The 17,854-nt window shown below is 70.3% G+C and overlaps 1 protein-coding gene across 1 annotated transcript in view; it reads right to left on the bottom strand.

The window, feature by feature from the left end:
* Positions 1-17,854, bottom strand: part of LOC131486718 (mucin-19-like) — a 31,509-nt gene that overhangs the window by 1,110 nt on the left and 12,545 nt on the right. The window contains exons 29-30 of the mRNA XM_058686599.1: positions 1,031-17,147; positions 537-871 (exon numbers count right to left, since the gene is read on the bottom strand). Of these exons, the coding sequence (XP_058542582.1) occupies positions 537-871; positions 1,031-17,147 (16,452 nt within the window). The remainder of the gene's footprint in view (positions 1-536; positions 872-1,030; positions 17,148-17,854) is intronic.

The following is a 17,854-nucleotide window of genomic DNA, read 5'->3' as shown; positions in this document are numbered from 1 at the left end:
GCACATGGGCGTCTCTGGTCAGCTGGGACCAGAGCTGGGGGGGGAGCGGGGAGGACGTGAATATCCTGGAGGAGAGAGACAGCATCTCGGGAGCTCCCTGCAGGGGTCTGTCCTCTCGGAAGGGGCAGGGAGGGGCCCCAGCAGACAGTCGGGGCAAGCCACCGCTGGCACCCCAGCGGCAGGCAGAGCAGCGCCGACATCAGGCGCTGCCCGTGCGGAACGTAAGGGAAGAGGTTCAGTCTGCCGTGCGGCCTGCCGACCCAGGAGAAAGGAGGCTTGCTGGGGGACAAAGGAGATCCCACGCCACGATCACCAGTAAGCTGCTGTCGGCAATGTGTGGAGAGGGCTGGATGGAGCCCAGCCGCGTGGGGAGTGCGGGCTGGGAGAGAAAGGCACGGCCCAAGAGGTCCCAAAAGGCTGGGAGAAAGGGAAGAGGCGGGGGCCACGGGGGGAGAGACCGAGGGTACACTCCAGAGTCACGAGGCTGCACTGGAGGAAGCCAAGGTGGCAGAGTGGGCCCCAGAGATACTCCTCACCTGGGGACCTGGTCGGAGAGGAGGCCAGGGAAGAGACGGGGGTGCCCCGGCTCGACGAGGACTCCGCAGTATGGAAGGACGAGCTTCCACGGCTCAAGGTGGAGCCGGGCAGGAACACGGTGGTCGGCGGCACACTGGAGCTAGACTGTCCGGTCGTGAGGTTGGTCACCGGAGAAGTGAGGATGGCTGTCATTCCCAGGGTGGAAGACAAGAGGCCGGACGTGGGGATTTGGGAGGTGAGAGACGTAGACTGAGAGGCGGGAGACTGGGAAGACAGAGTGTGGGCTGTGGGGGAGCTGGGTGTGGTCCTGGGTGAGGAAGGCAGGAACGTGGTGCTGGAGGCGGACAAAGTCGACAAGTGAGGTGGGGTAGAGGTGGGGAGAGGGGGAAGGGAGGACCGAATGGGAGTGGAGACAGGTGAGAGAGAAATGGATGCAGTGTGTGACACGCTTGGGGTGCCTGAGGATGTGAGGCTGTGGGAGACAAAATTTGACCTGGTGTTGTGAGGAGATGGAGAAGAGGAGAGGGCAGGGCTGGCGGTGGAGTGGGGCTGGTGGGTCTCCGAGTGGGTTGGGGTGACGAGTCGGCGGGTTGTGTGCGTCACCGAGGACGTGGTGGAGGGGGCAGGGCGCGTGGACCGTGTGGTCTCGGGGCGCGGCGGGGTTGGCCTGGCGGAGGTGGTGCGGAAGGACGTGCCCGTGGGGGGACCTGTCGACCGGGCGCTGGTGGGTACAGCGGACGGCGTCGGGCCGGAGTGAGTCGTGTGGGGTGTGTGGGACTTGCTCGCGGTGGCCGTGTTTGTCGCGGTGTGTGTCGCGGGGGTCGTGGTTCCGGACCTGGGGGGCGTGGGGGAGACGGTGGTGTGGGGAGTGGGTGAGGACTGCGTGTGGACGGGGGCGGAAGGATGTGGCCCGGGCGCGCTGGAGGTTTTGGTGGTGGTGACCGAGCTAGGCGTCTGGGTGGTCCGAGTGAGTGGCGTGGCCGTGGGCGTGGGCCGTGTGCCAGTGCCGGGCACGATGGGGGTTGCCGAAGAGGAGAGGGGAGGGCTGGCGGTGGAGTGGGGCTGGTGGGTCTCCGAGTGGGTTGGGGTGACGAGTCGGTGGGTTGTGTGCGTCACCGAGGACGTGGTGGAGGGGGCAGGGCGCGTGGACCGTGTGGTCTCGGGGCGCGGCGGGGTTGGCCTGGCGGAGGTGGTGCGGAAGGACGTGCCCGTGGGGGGACCTGTCGACCGGGCGCTGGTGGGTACAGCGGACGGCGTCGTGCCGGAGTGAGTCGTGTGGGGTGTGTGGGACTTGCTCGCGGTGGCCGTGTTTGTCGCGGTGTGTGTCGCGGGGGTCGTGGTTCCGGACCTGGGGGGCGTGGGGGAGACGGTGGTGTGGGGAGTGGGTGAGGATTGCGTGTGGACGGGGGCGGAAGGATGTGGCCCGGGCGCGCTGGAGGTTTTGGTGGTGGTGACCGAGCTAGGCGTCTGGGTGGTCCGAGTGAGTGGCGTGGCCGTGGGCGTGGGCCGTGTGCCAGTGCCGGGCACGATGGGGGTTGCCGAAGAGGAGAGGGGAGGGCTGGCGGTGGAGTGGGGCTGGTGGGTCTCCGAGTGGGTTGGGGTGACGAGTCGGTGGGTTGTGTGCGTCACCGAGGACGTGGTGGAGGGGGCAGGGCGCGTGGACCGTGTGGTCTCGGGGCGCGGCGGGGTTGGCCTGGCGGAGGTGGTGCGGAAGGACGTGCCCGTTGGGGGACCTGTCGAACGCGCGCTGGTGGGTAGAGCGGACGGCGTCGGGCCGGAGTGAGTCGTGTGGGGTGTGTGGGACCTGCTCGCGGTGGCCGTGTTTGTCGCGGTGTGTGTCGCGGGGGTCGTGGTTCCGGACCTGGGGGGCGTGGAGGAGACGGTGGTGTGGGGAGTGGGTGAGGACTGCGTGTGGACGGGGGCGGAAGGATGTGGCCCGGGCGCGCTGGAGGTTTTGGTGGTGGTGACCGAGCTAGGCGTCTGGGTGGTCCGAGTGAGTGGCGTGGCCGTGGGCGTGGGCCGTGTGCCAGTGCCGGGCACGATGGGGGTTGCCGAAGAGGAGAGGGGAGGGCTGGCGGTGGAGTGGGGCTGGTGGGTCTCCGAGTGGGTTGGGGTGACGAGTCGGTGGGTTGTGTGCGTCACCGAGGACGTGGTGGAGGGGGCAGGGCGCGTGGACCGTGTGGTCTCGGGGCGCGGCGGGGTTGGCCTGGCGGAGGTGGTGCGGAAGGACGTGCCCGTGGGGGGACCTGTCGACCGGGCGCTGGTGGGTACAGCGGACGGCGTCGGGCCGGAGTGAGTCGTGTGGGGTGTGTGGGACCTGCTCGCGGTGGCCGTGTTTGTCGCGGTGTGTGTCGCGGGGGTCGTGGTTCCGGACCTGGGGGGCGTGGGGGAGACGGTGGTGTGGGGAGTGGGTGAGGATTGCGTGTGGACGGGGGCGGAAGGATGTGGCCCGGGCGCGCTGGAGGTTTTGGTGGTGGTGACCGAGCTAGGCGTCTGGGTGGTCCGAGTGAGTGGCGTGGCCGTGTGCGTGGGCCGTGTGCCAGTGCCGGGCACGATGGGGGTTGCCGAAGAGGAGAGGGGAGGGCTGGCGGTGGAGTGGGGCTGGTGGGTCTCCGAGTGGGTTGGGGTGACGAGTCGGTGGGTTGTGTGCGTCACCGAGGACGTGGTGGAGGGGGCAGGGCGCGTGGACCGTGTGGTCTCGGGGCGCGGCGGGGTTGGCCTGGCGGAGGTGGTGCGGAAGGACGTGCCCGTTGGGGGACCTGTTGAACGCGCGCTGGTGGGTAGAGCGGACGGCGTCGGGCCGGAGTGAGTCGTGTGGGGTGTGTGGGACCTGCTCGCGGTGGCCGTGTTTGTCGCGGTGTGTGTCGCGGGGGTCGTGGTTCCGGACCTGGGGGGCGTGGAGGAGACGGTGGTGTGGGGAGTGGGTGAGGACTGCGTGTGGACGGGGGCGGAAGGATGTGGCCCGGGCGCGCTGGAGGTTTTGGTGGTGGTGACCGAGCTAGGCGTCTGGGTGGTCCGAGTGAGTGGCGTGGCCGTGGGCGTGGGCCGTGTGCCAGTGCCGGGCACGATGGGGGTTGCCGAAGAGGAGAGGGGAGGGCTGGCGGTGGAGTGGGGCTGGTGGGTCTCCGAGTGGGTTGGGGTGACGAGTCGGTGGGTTGTGTGCGTCACCGAGGACGTGGTGGAGGGGGCAGGGCGCGTGGACCGTGTGGTCTCGGGGCGCGGCGGGGTTGGCCTGGCGGAGGTGGTGCGGAAGGACGTGCCCGTGGGGGGACCTGTCGACCGGGCGCTGGTGGGTACAGCGGACGGCGTCGTGCCGGAGTGAGTCGTGTGGGGTGTGTGGGACTTGCTCGCGGTGGCCGTGTTTGTCGCGGTGTGTGTCGCGGGGGTCGTGGTTCCGGACCTGGGGGGCGTGGGGGAGACGGTGGTGTGGGGAGTGGGTGAGGACTGCGTGTGGACGGGGGCGGAAGGATGTGGCCCGGGCGCGCTGGAGGTTTTGGTGGTGGTGACCGAGCTAGGCGTCTGGGTGGTCCGAGTGAGTGGCGTGGCCGTGGGCGTGGGCCGTGTGCCAGTGCCGGGCACGATGGGGGTTGCCGAAGAGGAGAGGGGAGGGCTGGCGGTGGAGTGGGGCTGGTGGGTCTCCGAGTGGGTTGGGGTGACGAGTCGGTGGGTTGTGTGCGTCACCGAGGACGTGGTGGAGGGGGCAGGGCGCGTGGACCGTGTGGTCTCGGGGCGCGGCGGGGTTGGCCTGGCGGAGGTGGTGCGGAAGGACGTGCCCGTGGGGGGACCTGTCGACCGGGCGCTGGTGGGTACAGCGGACGGCGTCGTGCCGGAGTGAGTCGTGTGGGGTGTGTGGGACTTGCTCGCGGTGGCCGTGTTTGTCGCGGTGTGTGTCGCAGGGGTCGTGGTTCCGGACCTGGGGGGCGTGGGGGAGACGGTGGTGTGGGGAGTGGGTGAGGATTGCGTGTGGACGGGGGCGGAAGGATGTGGCCCGGGCGCGCTGGAGGTTTTGGTGGTGGTGACCGAGCTAGGCGTCTGGGTGGTCCGAGTGAGTGGCGTGGCCGTGTGCGTGGGCCGTGTGCCAGTGCCGGGCACGATGGGGGTTGCTGAAGAGGAGAGGGGAGGGCTGGCGGTGGAGTGGGGCTGGTGGGTCTCCGAGTGGGTTGGGGTGACGAGTCGGTGGGTTGTGTGCGTCACCGAGGACGTGGTGGAGGGGGCAGGGCGCGTGGACCGTGTGGTCTCGGGGCGCGGCGGGGTTGGCCTGGCGGAGGTGGTGCGGAAGGACGTGCCCGTGGGGGGACCTGTCGACCGGGCGCTGGTGGGTACAGAGGACGGCGTCGGGCCGGAGTGAGTCGTGTGGGGTGTGTGGGACTTGCTCGCGGTGGCCGTGTTTGTCGCGGTGTGTGTCGCGGGGGTCGTGGTTCCGGACCTGGGGGGCGTGGGGGAGACGGTGGTGTGGGGAGTGGGTGAGGACTGCGTGTGGACGGGGGCGGAAGGATGTGGCCCGGGCGCGCTGGAGGTTTTGGTGGTGGTGACCGAGCTAGGCGTCTGGGTGGTCCGAGTGAGTGGCGTGGCCGTGGGCGTGGGCCGTGTGCCAGTGCCGGGCACGATGGGGGTTGCCGAAGAGGAGAGGGGAGGGCTGGCGGTGGAGTGGGGCTGGTGGGTCTCCGAGTGGGTTGGGGTGACGAGTCGGTGGGTTGTGTGCGTCACCGAGGACGTGGTGGAGGGGGCAGGGCGCGTGGACCGTGTGGTCTCGGGGCGCGGCGGGGTTGGCCTGGCGGAGGTGGTGCGGAAGGACGTGCCCGTGGGGGGACCTGTCGACCGGGCGCTGGTGGGTACAGCGGACGGCGTCGTGCCGGAGTGAGTCGTGTGGGGTGTGTGGGACTTGCTCGCGGTGGCCGTGTTTGTCGCGGTGTGTGTCGCGGGGGTCGTGGTTCCGGACCTGGGGGGCGTGGGGGAGACGGTGGTGTGGGGAGTGGGTGAGGATTGCGTGTGGACGGGGGCGGAAGGATGTGGCCCGGGCGCGCTGGAGGTTTTGGTGGTGGTGACCGAGCTAGGCGTCTGGGTGGTCCGAGTGAGTGGCGTGGCCGTGGGCGTGGGCCGTGTGCCAGTGCCGGGCACGATGGGGGTTGCCGAAGAGGAGAGGGGAGGGCTGGCGGTGGAGTGGGGCTGGTGGGTCTCCGAGTGGGTTGGGGTGACGAGTCGGTGGGTTGTGTGCGTCACCGAGGACGTGGTGGAGGGGGCAGGGCGCGTGGACCGTGTGGTCTCGGGGCGCGGCGGGGTTGGCCTGGCGGAGGTGGTGCGGAAGGACGTGCCCGTTGGGGGACCTGTCGAACGCGCGCTGGTGGGTAGAGCGGACGGCGTCGGGCCGGAGTGAGTCGTGTGGGGTGTGTGGGACCTGCTCGCGGTGGCCGTGTTTGTCGCGGTGTGTGTCGCGGGGGTCGTGGTTCCGGACCTGGGGGGCGTGGAGGAGACGGTGGTGTGGGGAGTGGGTGAGGACTGCGTGTGGACGGGGGCGGAAGGATGTGGCCCGGGCGCGCTGGAGGTTTTGGTGGTGGTGACCGAGCTAGGCGTCTGGGTGGTCCGAGTGAGTGGCGTGGCCGTGGGCGTGGGCCGTGTGCCAGTGCCGGGCACGATGGGGGTTGCCGAAGAGGAGAGGGGAGGGCTGGCGGTGGAGTGGGGCTGGTGGGTCTCCGAGTGGGTTGGGGTGACGAGTCGGTGGGTTGTGTGCGTCACCGAGGACGTGGTGGAGGGGGCAGGGCGCGTGGACCGTGTGGTCTCGGGGCGCGGCGGGGTTGGCCTGGCGGAGGTGGTGCGGAAGGACGTGCCCGTGGGGGGACCTGTCGACCGGGCGCTGGTGGGTACAGCGGACGGCGTCGGGCCGGAGTGAGTCGTGTGGGGTGTGTGGGACCTGCTCGCGGTGGCCGTGTTTGTCGCGGTGTGTGTCGCGGGGGTCGTGGTTCCGGACCTGGGGGGCGTGGGGGAGACGGTGGTGTGGGGAGTGGGTGAGGATTGCGTGTGGACGGGGGCGGAAGGATGTGGCCCGGGCGCGCTGGAGGTTTTGGTGGTGGTGACCGAGCTAGGCGTCTGGGTGGTCCGAGTGAGTGGCGTGGCCGTGTGCGTGGGCCGTGTGCCAGTGCCGGGCACGATGGGGGTTGCCGAAGAGGAGAGGGGAGGGCTGGCGGTGGAGTGGGGCTGGTGGGTCTCCGAGTGGGTTGGGGTGACGAGTCGGTGGGTTGTGTGCGTCACCGAGGACGTGGTGGAGGGGGCAGGGCGCGTGGACCGTGTGGTCTCGGGGCGCGGCGGGGTTGGCCTGGCGGAGGTGGTGCGGAAGGACGTGCCCGTTGGGGGACCTGTTGAACGCGCGCTGGTGGGTAGAGCGGACGGCGTCGGGCCGGAGTGAGTCGTGTGGGGTGTGTGGGACCTGCTCGCGGTGGCCGTGTTTGTCGCGGTGTGTGTCGCGGGGGTCGTGGTTCCGGACCTGGGGGGCGTGGAGGAGACGGTGGTGTGGGGAGTGGGTGAGGACTGCGTGTGGACGGGGGCGGAAGGATGTGGCCCGGGCGCGCTGGAGGTTTTGGTGGTGGTGACCGAGCTAGGCGTCTGGGTGGTCCGAGTGAGTGGCGTGGCCGTGGGCGTGGGCCGTGTGCCAGTGCCGGGCACGATGGGGGTTGCCGAAGAGGAGAGGGGAGGGCTGGCGGTGGAGTGGGGCTGGTGGGTCTCCGAGTGGGTTGGGGTGACGAGTCGGTGGGTTGTGTGCGTCACCGAGGACGTGGTGGAGGGGGCAGGGCGCGTGGACCGTGTGGTCTCGGGGCGCGGCGGGGTTGGCCTGGCGGAGGTGGTGCGGAAGGACGTGCCCGTGGGGGGACCTGTCGACCGGGCGCTGGTGGGTACAGCGGACGGCGTCGTGCCGGAGTGAGTCGTGTGGGGTGTGTGGGACTTGCTCGCGGTGGCCGTGTTTGTCGCGGTGTGTGTCGCGGGGGTCGTGGTTCCGGACCTGGGGGGCGTGGGGGAGACGGTGGTGTGGGGAGTGGGTGAGGACTGCGTGTGGACGGGGGCGGAAGGATGTGGCCCGGGCGCGCTGGAGGTTTTGGTGGTGGTGACCGAGCTAGGCGTCTGGGTGGTCCGAGTGAGTGGCGTGGCCGTGGGCGTGGGCCGTGTGCCAGTGCCGGGCACGATGGGGGTTGCCGAAGAGGAGAGGGGAGGGCTGGCGGTGGAGTGGGGCTGGTGGGTCTCCGAGTGGGTTGGGGTGACGAGTCGGTGGGTTGTGTGCGTCACCGAGGACGTGGTGGAGGGGGCAGGGCGCGTGGACCGTGTGGTCTCGGGGCGCGGCGGGGTTGGCCTGGCGGAGGTGGTGCGGAAGGACGTGCCCGTGGGGGGACCTGTCGACCGGGCGCTGGTGGGTACAGCGGACGGCGTCGTGCCGGAGTGAGTCGTGTGGGGTGTGTGGGACTTGCTCGCGGTGGCCGTGTTTGTCGCGGTGTGTGTCGCAGGGGTCGTGGTTCCGGACCTGGGGGGCGTGGGGGAGACGGTGGTGTGGGGAGTGGGTGAGGATTGCGTGTGGACGGGGGCGGAAGGATGTGGCCCGGGCGCGCTGGAGGTTTTGGTGGTGGTGACCGAGCTAGGCGTCTGGGTGGTCCGAGTGAGTGGCGTGGCCGTGTGCGTGGGCCGTGTGCCAGTGCCGGGCACGATGGGGGTTGCTGAAGAGGAGAGGGGAGGGCTGGCGGTGGAGTGGGGCTGGTGGGTCTCCGAGTGGGTTGGGGTGACGAGTCGGTGGGTTGTGTGCGTCACCGAGGACGTGGTGGAGGGGGCAGGGCGCGTGGACCGTGTGGTCTCGGGGCGCGGCGGGGTTGGCCTGGCGGAGGTGGTGCGGAAGGACGTGCCCGTGGGGGGACCTGTCGACCGGGCGCTGGTGGGTACAGAGGACGGCGTCGGGCCGGAGTGAGTCGTGTGGGGTGTGTGGGACTTGCTCGCGGTGGCCGTGTTTGTCGCGGTGTGTGTCGCGGGGGTCGTGGTTCCGGACCTGGGGGGCGTGGGGGAGACGGTGGTGTGGGGAGTGGGTGAGGACTGCGTGTGGACGGGGGCGGAAGGATGTGGCCCGGGCGCGCTGGAGGTTTTGGTGGTGGTGACCGAGCTAGGCGTCTGGGTGGTCCGAGTGAGTGGCGTGGCCGTGGGCGTGGGCCGTGTGCCAGTGCCGGGCACGATGGGGGTTGCCGAAGAGGAGAGGGGAGGGCTGGCGGTGGAGTGGGGCTGGTGGGTCTCCGAGTGGGTTGGGGTGACGAGTCGGTGGGTTGTGTGCGTCACCGAGGACGTGGTGGAGGGGGCAGGGCGCGTGGACCGTGTGGTCTCGGGGCGCGGTGGGGTTGGCCTGGCGGAGGTGGTGCGGAAGGACGTGCCCGTGGGGGGACCTGTCGACTGGGCGCTGGTGGGTACAGCGGACGGCGTCGGGCCGGAGTGAGTCGTGTGGGGTGTGTTGGACTTGCTCGCGGTGGCCGTGTTTGTCGCGGTGTGTGTCGCGGGGGTCGTGGTTCCGGACCTGGGGGGCGTGGGGGAGACGGTGGTGTGGGGAGTGGGTGAGGACTGCGTGTGGACGGGGGCGGAAGGATGTGGCCCGGGCGCGCTGGAGGTTTTGGTGGTGGTGACCGAGCTAGGCGTCTGGGTGGTCCGAGTGAGTGGCGTGGCCGTGGGCGTGGGCCGTGTGCCAGTGCCGGGCACGATGGGGGTTGCCGAAGAGGAGAGGGGAGGGCTGGCGGTGGAGTGGGGCTGGTGGGTCTCCGAGTGGGTTGGGGTGACGAGTCGGTGGGTTGTGTGCGTCACCGAGGACGTGGTGGAGGGGGCAGGGCGCGTGGACCGTGTGGTCTCGGGGCGCGGCGGGGTTGGCCTGGCGGAGGTGGTGCGGAAGGACGTGCCCGTGGGGGGACCTGTCGACCGGGCGCTGGTGGGTACAGCGGACGGCGTCGTGCCGGAGTGAGTCGTGTGGGGTGTGTGGGACTTGCTCGCGGTGGCCGTGTTTGTCGCGGTGTGTGTCGCGGGGGTCGTGGTTCCGGACCTGGGGGGCGTGGGGGAGACGGTGGTGTGGGGAGTGGGTGAGGATTGCGTGTGGACGGGGGCGGAAGGATGTGGCCCGGGCGCGCTGGAGGTTTTGGTGGTGGTGACCGAGCTAGGCGTCTGGGTGGTCCGAGTGAGTGGCGTGGCCGTGTGCGTGGGCCGTGTGCCAGTGCCGGGCACGATGGGGGTTGCCGAAGAGGAGAGGGGAGGGCTGGCGGTGGAGTGGGGCTGGTGGGTCTCCGAGTGGGTTGGGGTGACGAGTCGGTGGGTTGTGTGCGTCACCGAGGACGTGGTGGAGGGGGCAGGGCGCGTGGACCGTGTGGTCTCGGGGCGCGGCGGGGTTGGCCTGGCGGAGGTGGTGCGGAAGGACGTGCCCCTTGGGGGACCTGTCGAACGCGCGCTGGTGGGTACAGCGGACGGCGTCGGGCCAGAGTGAGTCGTGTGGGGTGTGTGGGACTTGCTCGCGGTGGCCGTGTTTGTCGCGGTGTGTGTCGCGGGGGTCGTGGTTCCGGACCTGGGGGGCGTGGGGGAGACGGTGGTGTGGGGAGTGGGTGAGGACTGCGTGTGGACGGGGGCGGAAGGATGTGGCCCGGGCGCGCTGGAGGTTTTGGTGGTGGTGACCGAGCTAGGCGTCTGGGTGGTCCGAGTGAGTGGCGTGGCCGTGTGCGTGGGCCGTGTGCCAGTGCCGGGCACGATGGGGGTTGCCGAAGAGGAGAGGGGAGGGCTGGCGGTGGAGTGGGGCTGGTGGGTCTCCGAGTGGGTTGGGGTGACGAGTCGGTGGGTTGTGTGCGTCACCGAGGACGTGGTGGAGGGGGCAGGGCGCGTGGACCGTGTGGTCTCGGGGCGCGGCGGGGTTGGCCTGGCGGAGGTGGTGCGGAAGGACGTGCCCGTGGGGGGACCTGTCGACCGGGCGCTGGTGGGTACAGCGGACGGCGTCGTGCCGGTGTGAGTCGTGTGGGCTGTGTGGGACCTGCTCGCGGTGGCCGTGTTTGTCGCGGTGTGTGTCGCGGGGGTCGTGGTTCCGGACCTGGGGGGCGTGGGGGAGACGGTGGTGTGGGGAGTGGGTGAGGACTGCGTGTGGACGGGGGCGGAAGGATGTGGCCCGGGCGCGCTGGAGGTTTTGGTGGTGGTGACCGAGCTAGGCGTCTGGGTGGTCCGAGTGAGTGGCGTGGCCGTGTGCGTGGGCCGTGTGCCAGTGCCGGGCACGATGGGGGTTGCCGAAGAGGAGAGGGGAGGGCTGGCGGTGGAGTGGGGCTGGTGGGTCTCCGAGTGGGTTGGGGTGACGAGTCGGTGGGTTGTGTGCGTCACCGAGGACGTGGTGGAGGGGGCAGGGCGCGTGGACCGTGTGGTCTTGGGGCGCGGCGGGGTTGGCCTGGCGGAGGTGGTGCGGAAGGACGTGCCCGTGGGGGGACCTGTCGACCGGGCGCTGGTGGGTACAGCGGACGGCGTCGTGCCGGAGTGAGTCGTGTGGGGTGTGTGGGACTTGCTCGCGGTGGCCGTGTTTGTCGCGGTGTGTGTCGCGGGGGTCGTGGTTCCGGACCTGGGGGGCGTGGGGGAGACGGTGGTGTGGGGAGTGGGTGAGGATTGCGTGTGGACGGGGGCGGAAGGATGTGGCCCGGGCGCGCTGGAGGTTTTGGTGGTGGTGACCGAGCTAGGCGTCTGGGTGGTCCGAGTGAGTGGCGTGGCCGTGTGCGTGGGCCGTGTGCCAGTGCCGGGCACGATGGGGGTTGCCGAAGAGGAGAGGGGAGGGCTGGCGGTGGAGTGGGGCTGGTGGGTCTCCGAGTGGGTTGGGGTGACGAGTTGGTGGGTTGTGTGCGTCACCGAGGACGTGGTGGAGGGGGCAGGGCGCGTGGACCGTGTGGTCTCGGGGCGCGGCGGGGTTGGCCTGGCGGAGGTGGTGCGGAAGGACGTGCCCCTTGGGGGACCTGTCGAACGCGCGCTGGTGGGTACAGCGGACGGCGTCGGGCCAGAGTGAGTCGTGTGGGGTGTGTGGGACTTGCTCGCGGTGGCCGTGTTTGTCGCGGTGTGTGTCGCGGGGGTCGTGGTTCCGGACCTGGGGGGCGTGGGGGAGACGGTGGTGTGGGGAGTGGGTGAGGACTGCGTGTGGACGGGGGCGGAAGGATGTGGCCCGGGCGCGCTGGAGGTTTTGGTGGTGGTGACCGAGCTAGGCGTCTGGGTGGTCCGAGTGAGTGGCGTGGCCGTGTGCGTGGGCCGTGTGCCAGTGCCGGGCACGATGGGGGTTGCCGAAGAGGAGAGGGGAGGGCTGGCAGTGGAGTGGGGCTGGTGGGTCTCCGAGTGGGTTGGGGTGACGAGTCGGTGGGTTGTGTGCGTCACCGAGGACGTGGTGGAGGGGGCAGGGCGCGTGGACCGTGTGGTCTCGGGGCGCGGCGGGGTTGGCCTGGCGGAGGTGGTGCGGAAGGACGTGCCCGTGGGGGGACCTGTCGACCGGGCGCTGGTGGGTACAGCGGACGGCGTCGTGCCGGTGTGAGTCGTGTGGGGTGTGTGGGACCTGCTCGCGGTGGCCGTGTTTGTCGCGGTGTGTGTCGCGGGGGTCGTGGTTCCGGACCTGGGGGGCGTGGGGGAGACGGTGGTGTGGGGAGTGGGTGAGGACTGCGTGTGGACGGGGGCGGAAGGATGTGGCCCGGGCGCGCTGGAGGTTTTGGTGGTGGTGACCGAGCTAGGCGTCTGGGTGGTCCGAGTGAGTGGCGTGGCCGTGTGCGTGGGCCGTGTGCCAGTGCCGGGCACGATGGGGGTTGCCGAAGAGGAGAGGGGAGGGCTGGCGGTGGAGTGGGGCTGGTGGGTCTCCGAGTGGGTTGGGGTGACGAGTCGGTGGGTTGTGTGCGTCACCGAGGACGTGGTGGAGGGGGCAGGGCGCGTGGACCGTGTGGTCTTGGGGCGCGGCGGGGTTGGCCTGGCGGAGGTGGTGCGGAAGGACGTGCCCGTGGGGGGACCTGTCGACCGGGCGCTGGTGGGTACAGCGGACGGCGTCGTGCCGGAGTGAGTCGTGTGGGGTGTGTGGGACTTGCTCGCGGTGGCCGTGTTTGTCGCGGTGTGTGTCGCGGGGGTCGTGGTTCCGGACCTGGGGGGCGTGGGGGAGACGGTGGTGTGGGGAGTGGGTGAGGATTGCGTGTGGACGGGGGCGGAAGGATGTGGCCCGGGCGCGCTGGAGGTTTTGGTGGTGGTGACCGAGCTAGGCGTCTGGGTGGTCCGAGTGAGTGGCGTGGCCGTGTGCGTGGGCCGTGTGCCAGTGCCGGGCACGATGGGGGTTGCCGAAGAGGAGAGGGGAGGGCTGGCGGTGGAGTGGGGCTGGTGGGTCTCCGAGTGGGTTGGGGTGACGAGTCGGTGGGTTGTGTGCGTCACCGAGGACGTGGTGGAGGGGGCAGGGCGCGTGGACCGTGTGGTCTCGGGGCGCGGCGGGGTTGGCCTGGCGGAGGTGGTGCGGAAGGACGTGCCCGTTGGGGGACCTGTCGAACGCGCGCTGGTGGGTACAGCGGACGGCGTCGGGCCAGAGTGAGTCGTGTGGGGTGTGTGGGACTTGCTCGCGGTGGCCGTGTTTGTCGCGGTGTGTGTCGCGGGGGTCGTGGTTCCGGACCTGGGGGGCGTGGGGGAGACGGTGGTGTGGGGAGTGGGTGAGGACTGCGTGTGGACGGGGGCGGAAGGATGTGGCCCGGGCGCGCTGGAGGTTTTGGTGGTGGTGACCGAGCTAGGCGTCTGGGTGGTCCGAGTGAGTGGCGTGGCCGTGTGCGTGGGCCGTGTGCCAGTGCCGGGCACGATGGGGGTTGCCGAAGAGGAGAGGGGAGGGCTGGCGGTGGAGTGGGGCTGGTGGGTCTCCGAGTGGGTTGGGGTGACGAGTCGGTGGGTTGTGTGCGTCACCGAGGACGTGGTGGAGGGGGCAGGGCGCGTGGACCGTGTGGTCTCGGGGCGCGGCGGGGTTGGCCTGGCGGAGGTGGTGCGGAAGGACGTGCCCGTGGGGGGACCTGTCGACCGGGCGCTGGTGGGTACAGCGGACGGCGTCGTGCCGGAGTGAGTCGTGTGGGGTGTGTGGGACCTGCTCGCGGTGGCCGTGTTTGTCGCGGTGTGTGTCGCGGGGGTCGTGGTTCCGGACCTGGGGGGCGTGGGGGAGACGGTGGTGTGGGGAGTGGGTGAGGACTGCGTGTGGACGGGGGCGGAAGGATGTGGCCCGGGCGCGCTGGAGGTTTTGGTGGTGGTGACCGAGCTAGGCGTCTGGGTGGTCCGAGTGAGTGGCGTGGCCGTGTGCGTGGGCCGTGTGCCAGTGCCGGGCACGATGGGGGTTGCCGAAGAGGAGAGGGGAGGGCTGGCGGTGGAGTGGGGCTGGTGGGTCTCCGAGTGGGTTGGGGTGACGAGTCGGTGGGTTGTGTGCGTCACCGAGGACGTGGTGGAGGGGGCAGGGCGCGTGGACCGTGTGGTCTCGGGGCGCGGCGGGGTTGGCCTGGCGGAGGTGGTGCGGAAGGACGTGCCTGTGGGGGGACCTGTCGACCGGGCGCTGGTGGGTACAGCGGACGGCGTCGTGCCGGAGTGAGTCGTGTGGGGTGTGTGGGACCTGCTCGCGGTGGCCGTGTTTGTCGCGGTGTGTGTCGCGGGGGTCGTGGTTCCGGACCTGGGGGGCGTGGGGGAGACGGTGGTGTGGGGAGTGGGTGAGGACTGCGTGTGGACGGGGGCGGAAGGATGTGGCCCGGGCGCGCTGGAGGTTTTGGTGGTGGTGACCGAGCTAGGCGTCTGGGTGGTCCGAGTGAGTGGCGTGGCCGTGTGCGTGGGCCGTGTGCCAGTGCCGGGCACGATGGGGGTTGCCGAAGAGGAGAGGGGAGGGCTGGCGGTGGAGTGGGGCTGGTGGGTCTCCGAGTGGGTTGGGGTGACGAGTCGGTGGGTTGTGTGCGTCACCGAGGACGTGGTGGAGGGGGCAGGGCGCGTGGACCGTGTGGTCTCGGGGCGCGGCGGGGTTGGCCTGGCGGAGGTGGTGCGGAAGGACGTGCCCGTGGGGGGACCTGTCGACCGGGCGCTGGTGGGTACAGCGGACGGCGTCGTGCCGGAGTGAGTCGTGTGGGGTGTGTGGGACTTGCTCGCGGTGGCCGTGTTTGTCGCGGTGTGTGTCGCGGGGGTCGTGGTTCCGGACCTGGGGGGCGTGGGGGAGACGGTGGTGTGGGGAGTGGGTGAGGACTGCGTGTGGACGGGGGCGGAAGGATGAGGCCCGGGCGCGCTGGAGGTTTTGGTGGTGGTGACCGAGCTAGGCGTCTGGGTGGTCCGAGTGAGTGGCGTGGCCGTGGGCGTGGGCCGTGTGCCAGTGCCGGGCACGATGGGGGTTGCCGAAGAGGAGAGGGGAGGGCTGGCGGTGGAGTGGGGCTGGTGGGTCTCCGAGTGGGTTGGGGTGACGAGTCGGTGGGTTGTGTGCGTCACCGAGGACGTGGTGGAGGGGGCAGGGCGCGTGGACCGTGTGGTCTCGGGGCGCGGCGGGGTTGGCCTGGCGGAGGTGGTGCGGAAGGACGTGCCCGTGGGGGGACCTGTCGACCGGGCGCTGGTGGGTACAGCGGACGGCGTCGTGCCGGAGTGAGTCGTGTGGGGTGTGTGGGACTTGCTCGCGGTGGCCGTGTTTGTCGCGGTGTGTGTCGCGGGGGTCGTGGTTCCGGACCTGGGGGGCGTGGGGGAGACGGTGGTGTGGGGAGTGGGTGAGGATTGCGTGTGGACGGGGGCGGAAGGATGTGGCCCGGGCGCGCTGGAGGTTTTGGTGGTGGTGACCGAGCTAGGCGTCTGGGTGGTCCGAGTGAGTGGCGTGGCCGTGTGCGTGGGCCGTGTGCCAGTGCCGGGCACGATGGGGGTTGCCGAAGAGGAGAGGGGAGGGCTGGCGGTGGAGTGGGGCTGGTGGGTCTCCGAGTGGGTTGGGGTGACGAGTCGGTGGGTTGTGTGCGTCACCGAGGACGTGGTGGAGGGGGCAGGGCGCGTGGACCGTGTGGTCTCGGGGCGCGGCGGGGTTGGCCTGGCGGAGGTGGTGCGGAAGGACGTGCCCGTTGGGGGACCTGTCGAACGCGCGCTGGTGGGTACAGCGGACGGCGTCGGGCCAGAGTGAGTCGTGTGGGGTGTGTGGGACTTGCTCGCGGTGGCCGTGTTTGTCGCGGTGTGTGTCGCGGGGGTCGTGGTTCCGGACCTGGGGGGCGTGGGGGAGACGGTGGTGTGGGGAGTGGGTGAGGACTGCGTGTGGACGGGGGCGGAAGGATGTGGCCCGGGCGCGCTGGAGGTTTTGGTGGTGGTGACCGAGCTAGGCGTCTGGGTGGTCCGAGTGAGTGGCGTGGCCGTGTGCGTGGGCCGTGTGCCAGTGCCGGGCACGATGGGGGTTGCCGAAGAGGAGAGGGGAGGGCTGGCGGTGGAGTGGGGCTGGTGGGTCTCCGAGTGGGTTGGGGTGACGAGTCGGTGGGTTGTGTGCGTCACCGAGGACGTGGTGGAGGGGGCAGGGCGTGTGGACCGTGTGGTCTCGGGGCGCGGCGGGGTTGGCCTGGCGGAGGTGGTGCGGAAGGACGTGCCCGTGGGGGGACCTGTCGACCGGGCGCTGGTGGGTACAGCGGACGGCGTCGTGCCGGAGTGAGTCGTGTGGGGTGTGTGGGACTTGCTCGCGGTGGCCGTGTTTGTCGCGGTGTGTGTCGCGGGGGTCGTGGTTCCGGACCTGGGGGGCGTGGGGGAGACGGTGGTGTGGGGAGTGGGTGAGGACTGCGTGTGGACGGGGGCGGAAGGATGTGGCCCGGGCGCGCTGGAGGTTTTGGTGGTGGTGACCGAGCTAGGCGTCTGGGTGGTCCGAGTGAGTGGCGTGGCCGTGTGCGTGGGCCGTGTGCCAGTGCCGGGCACGATGGGGGTTGCCGAAGAGGAGAGGGGAGGGCTGGCGGTGGAGTGGGGCTGGTGGGTCTCCGAGTGGGTTGGGGTGACGAGTCGGTGGGTTGTGTGCGTCACCGAGGACGTGGTGGAGGGGGCAGGGCGCGTGGACCGTGTGGTCTCGGGGCGCGGCGGGGTTGGCCTGGCGGAGGTGGTGCGGAAGGACGTGCCTGTGGGGGGACCTGTCGACCGGGCGCTGGTGGGTACAGCGGACGGCGTCGGGCCGGAGTGAGTCGTGTGGGGTGTGTGGGACCTGCTCGCGGTGGCCGTGTTTGTCGCGGTGTGTGTCGCGGGGGTCGTGGTTCCGGACCTGGGGGGCGTGGGGGAGACGGTGGTGTGGGGAGTGGGTGAGGATTGCGTGTGGACGGGGGCGGAAGGATGTGGCCCGGGCGCGCTGGAGGTTTTGGTGGTGGTGACCGAGCTAGGCGTCTGGGTGGTCCGAGTGAGTGGCGTGGCCGTGTGCGTGGGCCGTGTGCCAGTGCCGGGCACGATGGGGGTTGCCGAAGAGGAGAGGGGAGGGCTGGCGGTGGAGTGGGGCTGGTGGGTCTCCGAGTGGGTTGGGGTGACGAGTCGGTGGGTTGTGTGCGTCACCGAGGACGTGGTGGAGGGGGCAGGGCGCGTGGACCGTGTGGTCTCGGGGCGCGGCGGGGTTGGCCTGGCGGAGGTGGTGCGGAAGGACGTGCCCGTGGGGGGACCTGTCGACCGGGCGCTGGTGGGTACAGCAGGCGGTGGGACAGAATGTCTTGTGTGTCGTGTGTCGGAAGTGCTGGATATAAGTGTTGTGTGTGTGTTCTCTTCAGGGTGGAGTGTGGAGTGTGTCATCTCGTGACTTGTGTGTTGGCTGCTGTGGCTTTTGGTAGTCTCAGGGGATCGGGGGGACTCCGTGTGCCTTGTCTCCCTGGTGGCAGTTGTGTCCGGGGTCCCGTGGTGTGTTGCGATTGCTGTGGGAAACAGTGTGTGTCAGTCAAGTACTTCTCCTCCCGGTCTTACCTGGGTGACGACCCGTCCCGTCCCCCAGTCCTGACTCGTTTTCTTCCTGCCCGCCTGTGGCTTCTGTGTGTACCTGGTGGGGATGTCCCAGGCATTCCCTGAGCGTGTCTATCGTGTTACCTTCCGTCTCCCCCTGGGTTTTTGTGAGTCCTTTGCTCCTTGGCTTCTGGAGTGTGCTTTCAGTTGGTACTGCTTTGCCCATGTGGCACCTTTCCCCTCCCCCACTCTTGTCTGGCTGTCTTTGCTGGGCAGTGCCTGCCGCCATGGGCCTCCTGGTGGTGTTCTGGGTCAGGTCTCAGTTTCTAGGTTGGCTGTCAGACGATTTGGGACGCTCGTCACCCAACCTGTACTACTTTGGGCTGCACTGAAGGCAGCGGCACGTGTGCTGGCCCCCTCGGTGTGTGTTTCCCCT

This window comes from Neofelis nebulosa, chromosome 10 (genome assembly GCF_028018385.1).
Source record: "Neofelis nebulosa isolate mNeoNeb1 chromosome 10, mNeoNeb1.pri, whole genome shotgun sequence".
NCBI lineage: Eukaryota > Metazoa > Chordata > Mammalia > Carnivora > Felidae > Neofelis > Neofelis nebulosa.
Note: the sequence above shows the minus strand (reverse complement) of the source record. Positions and strands in the feature narration are given on the sequence as shown.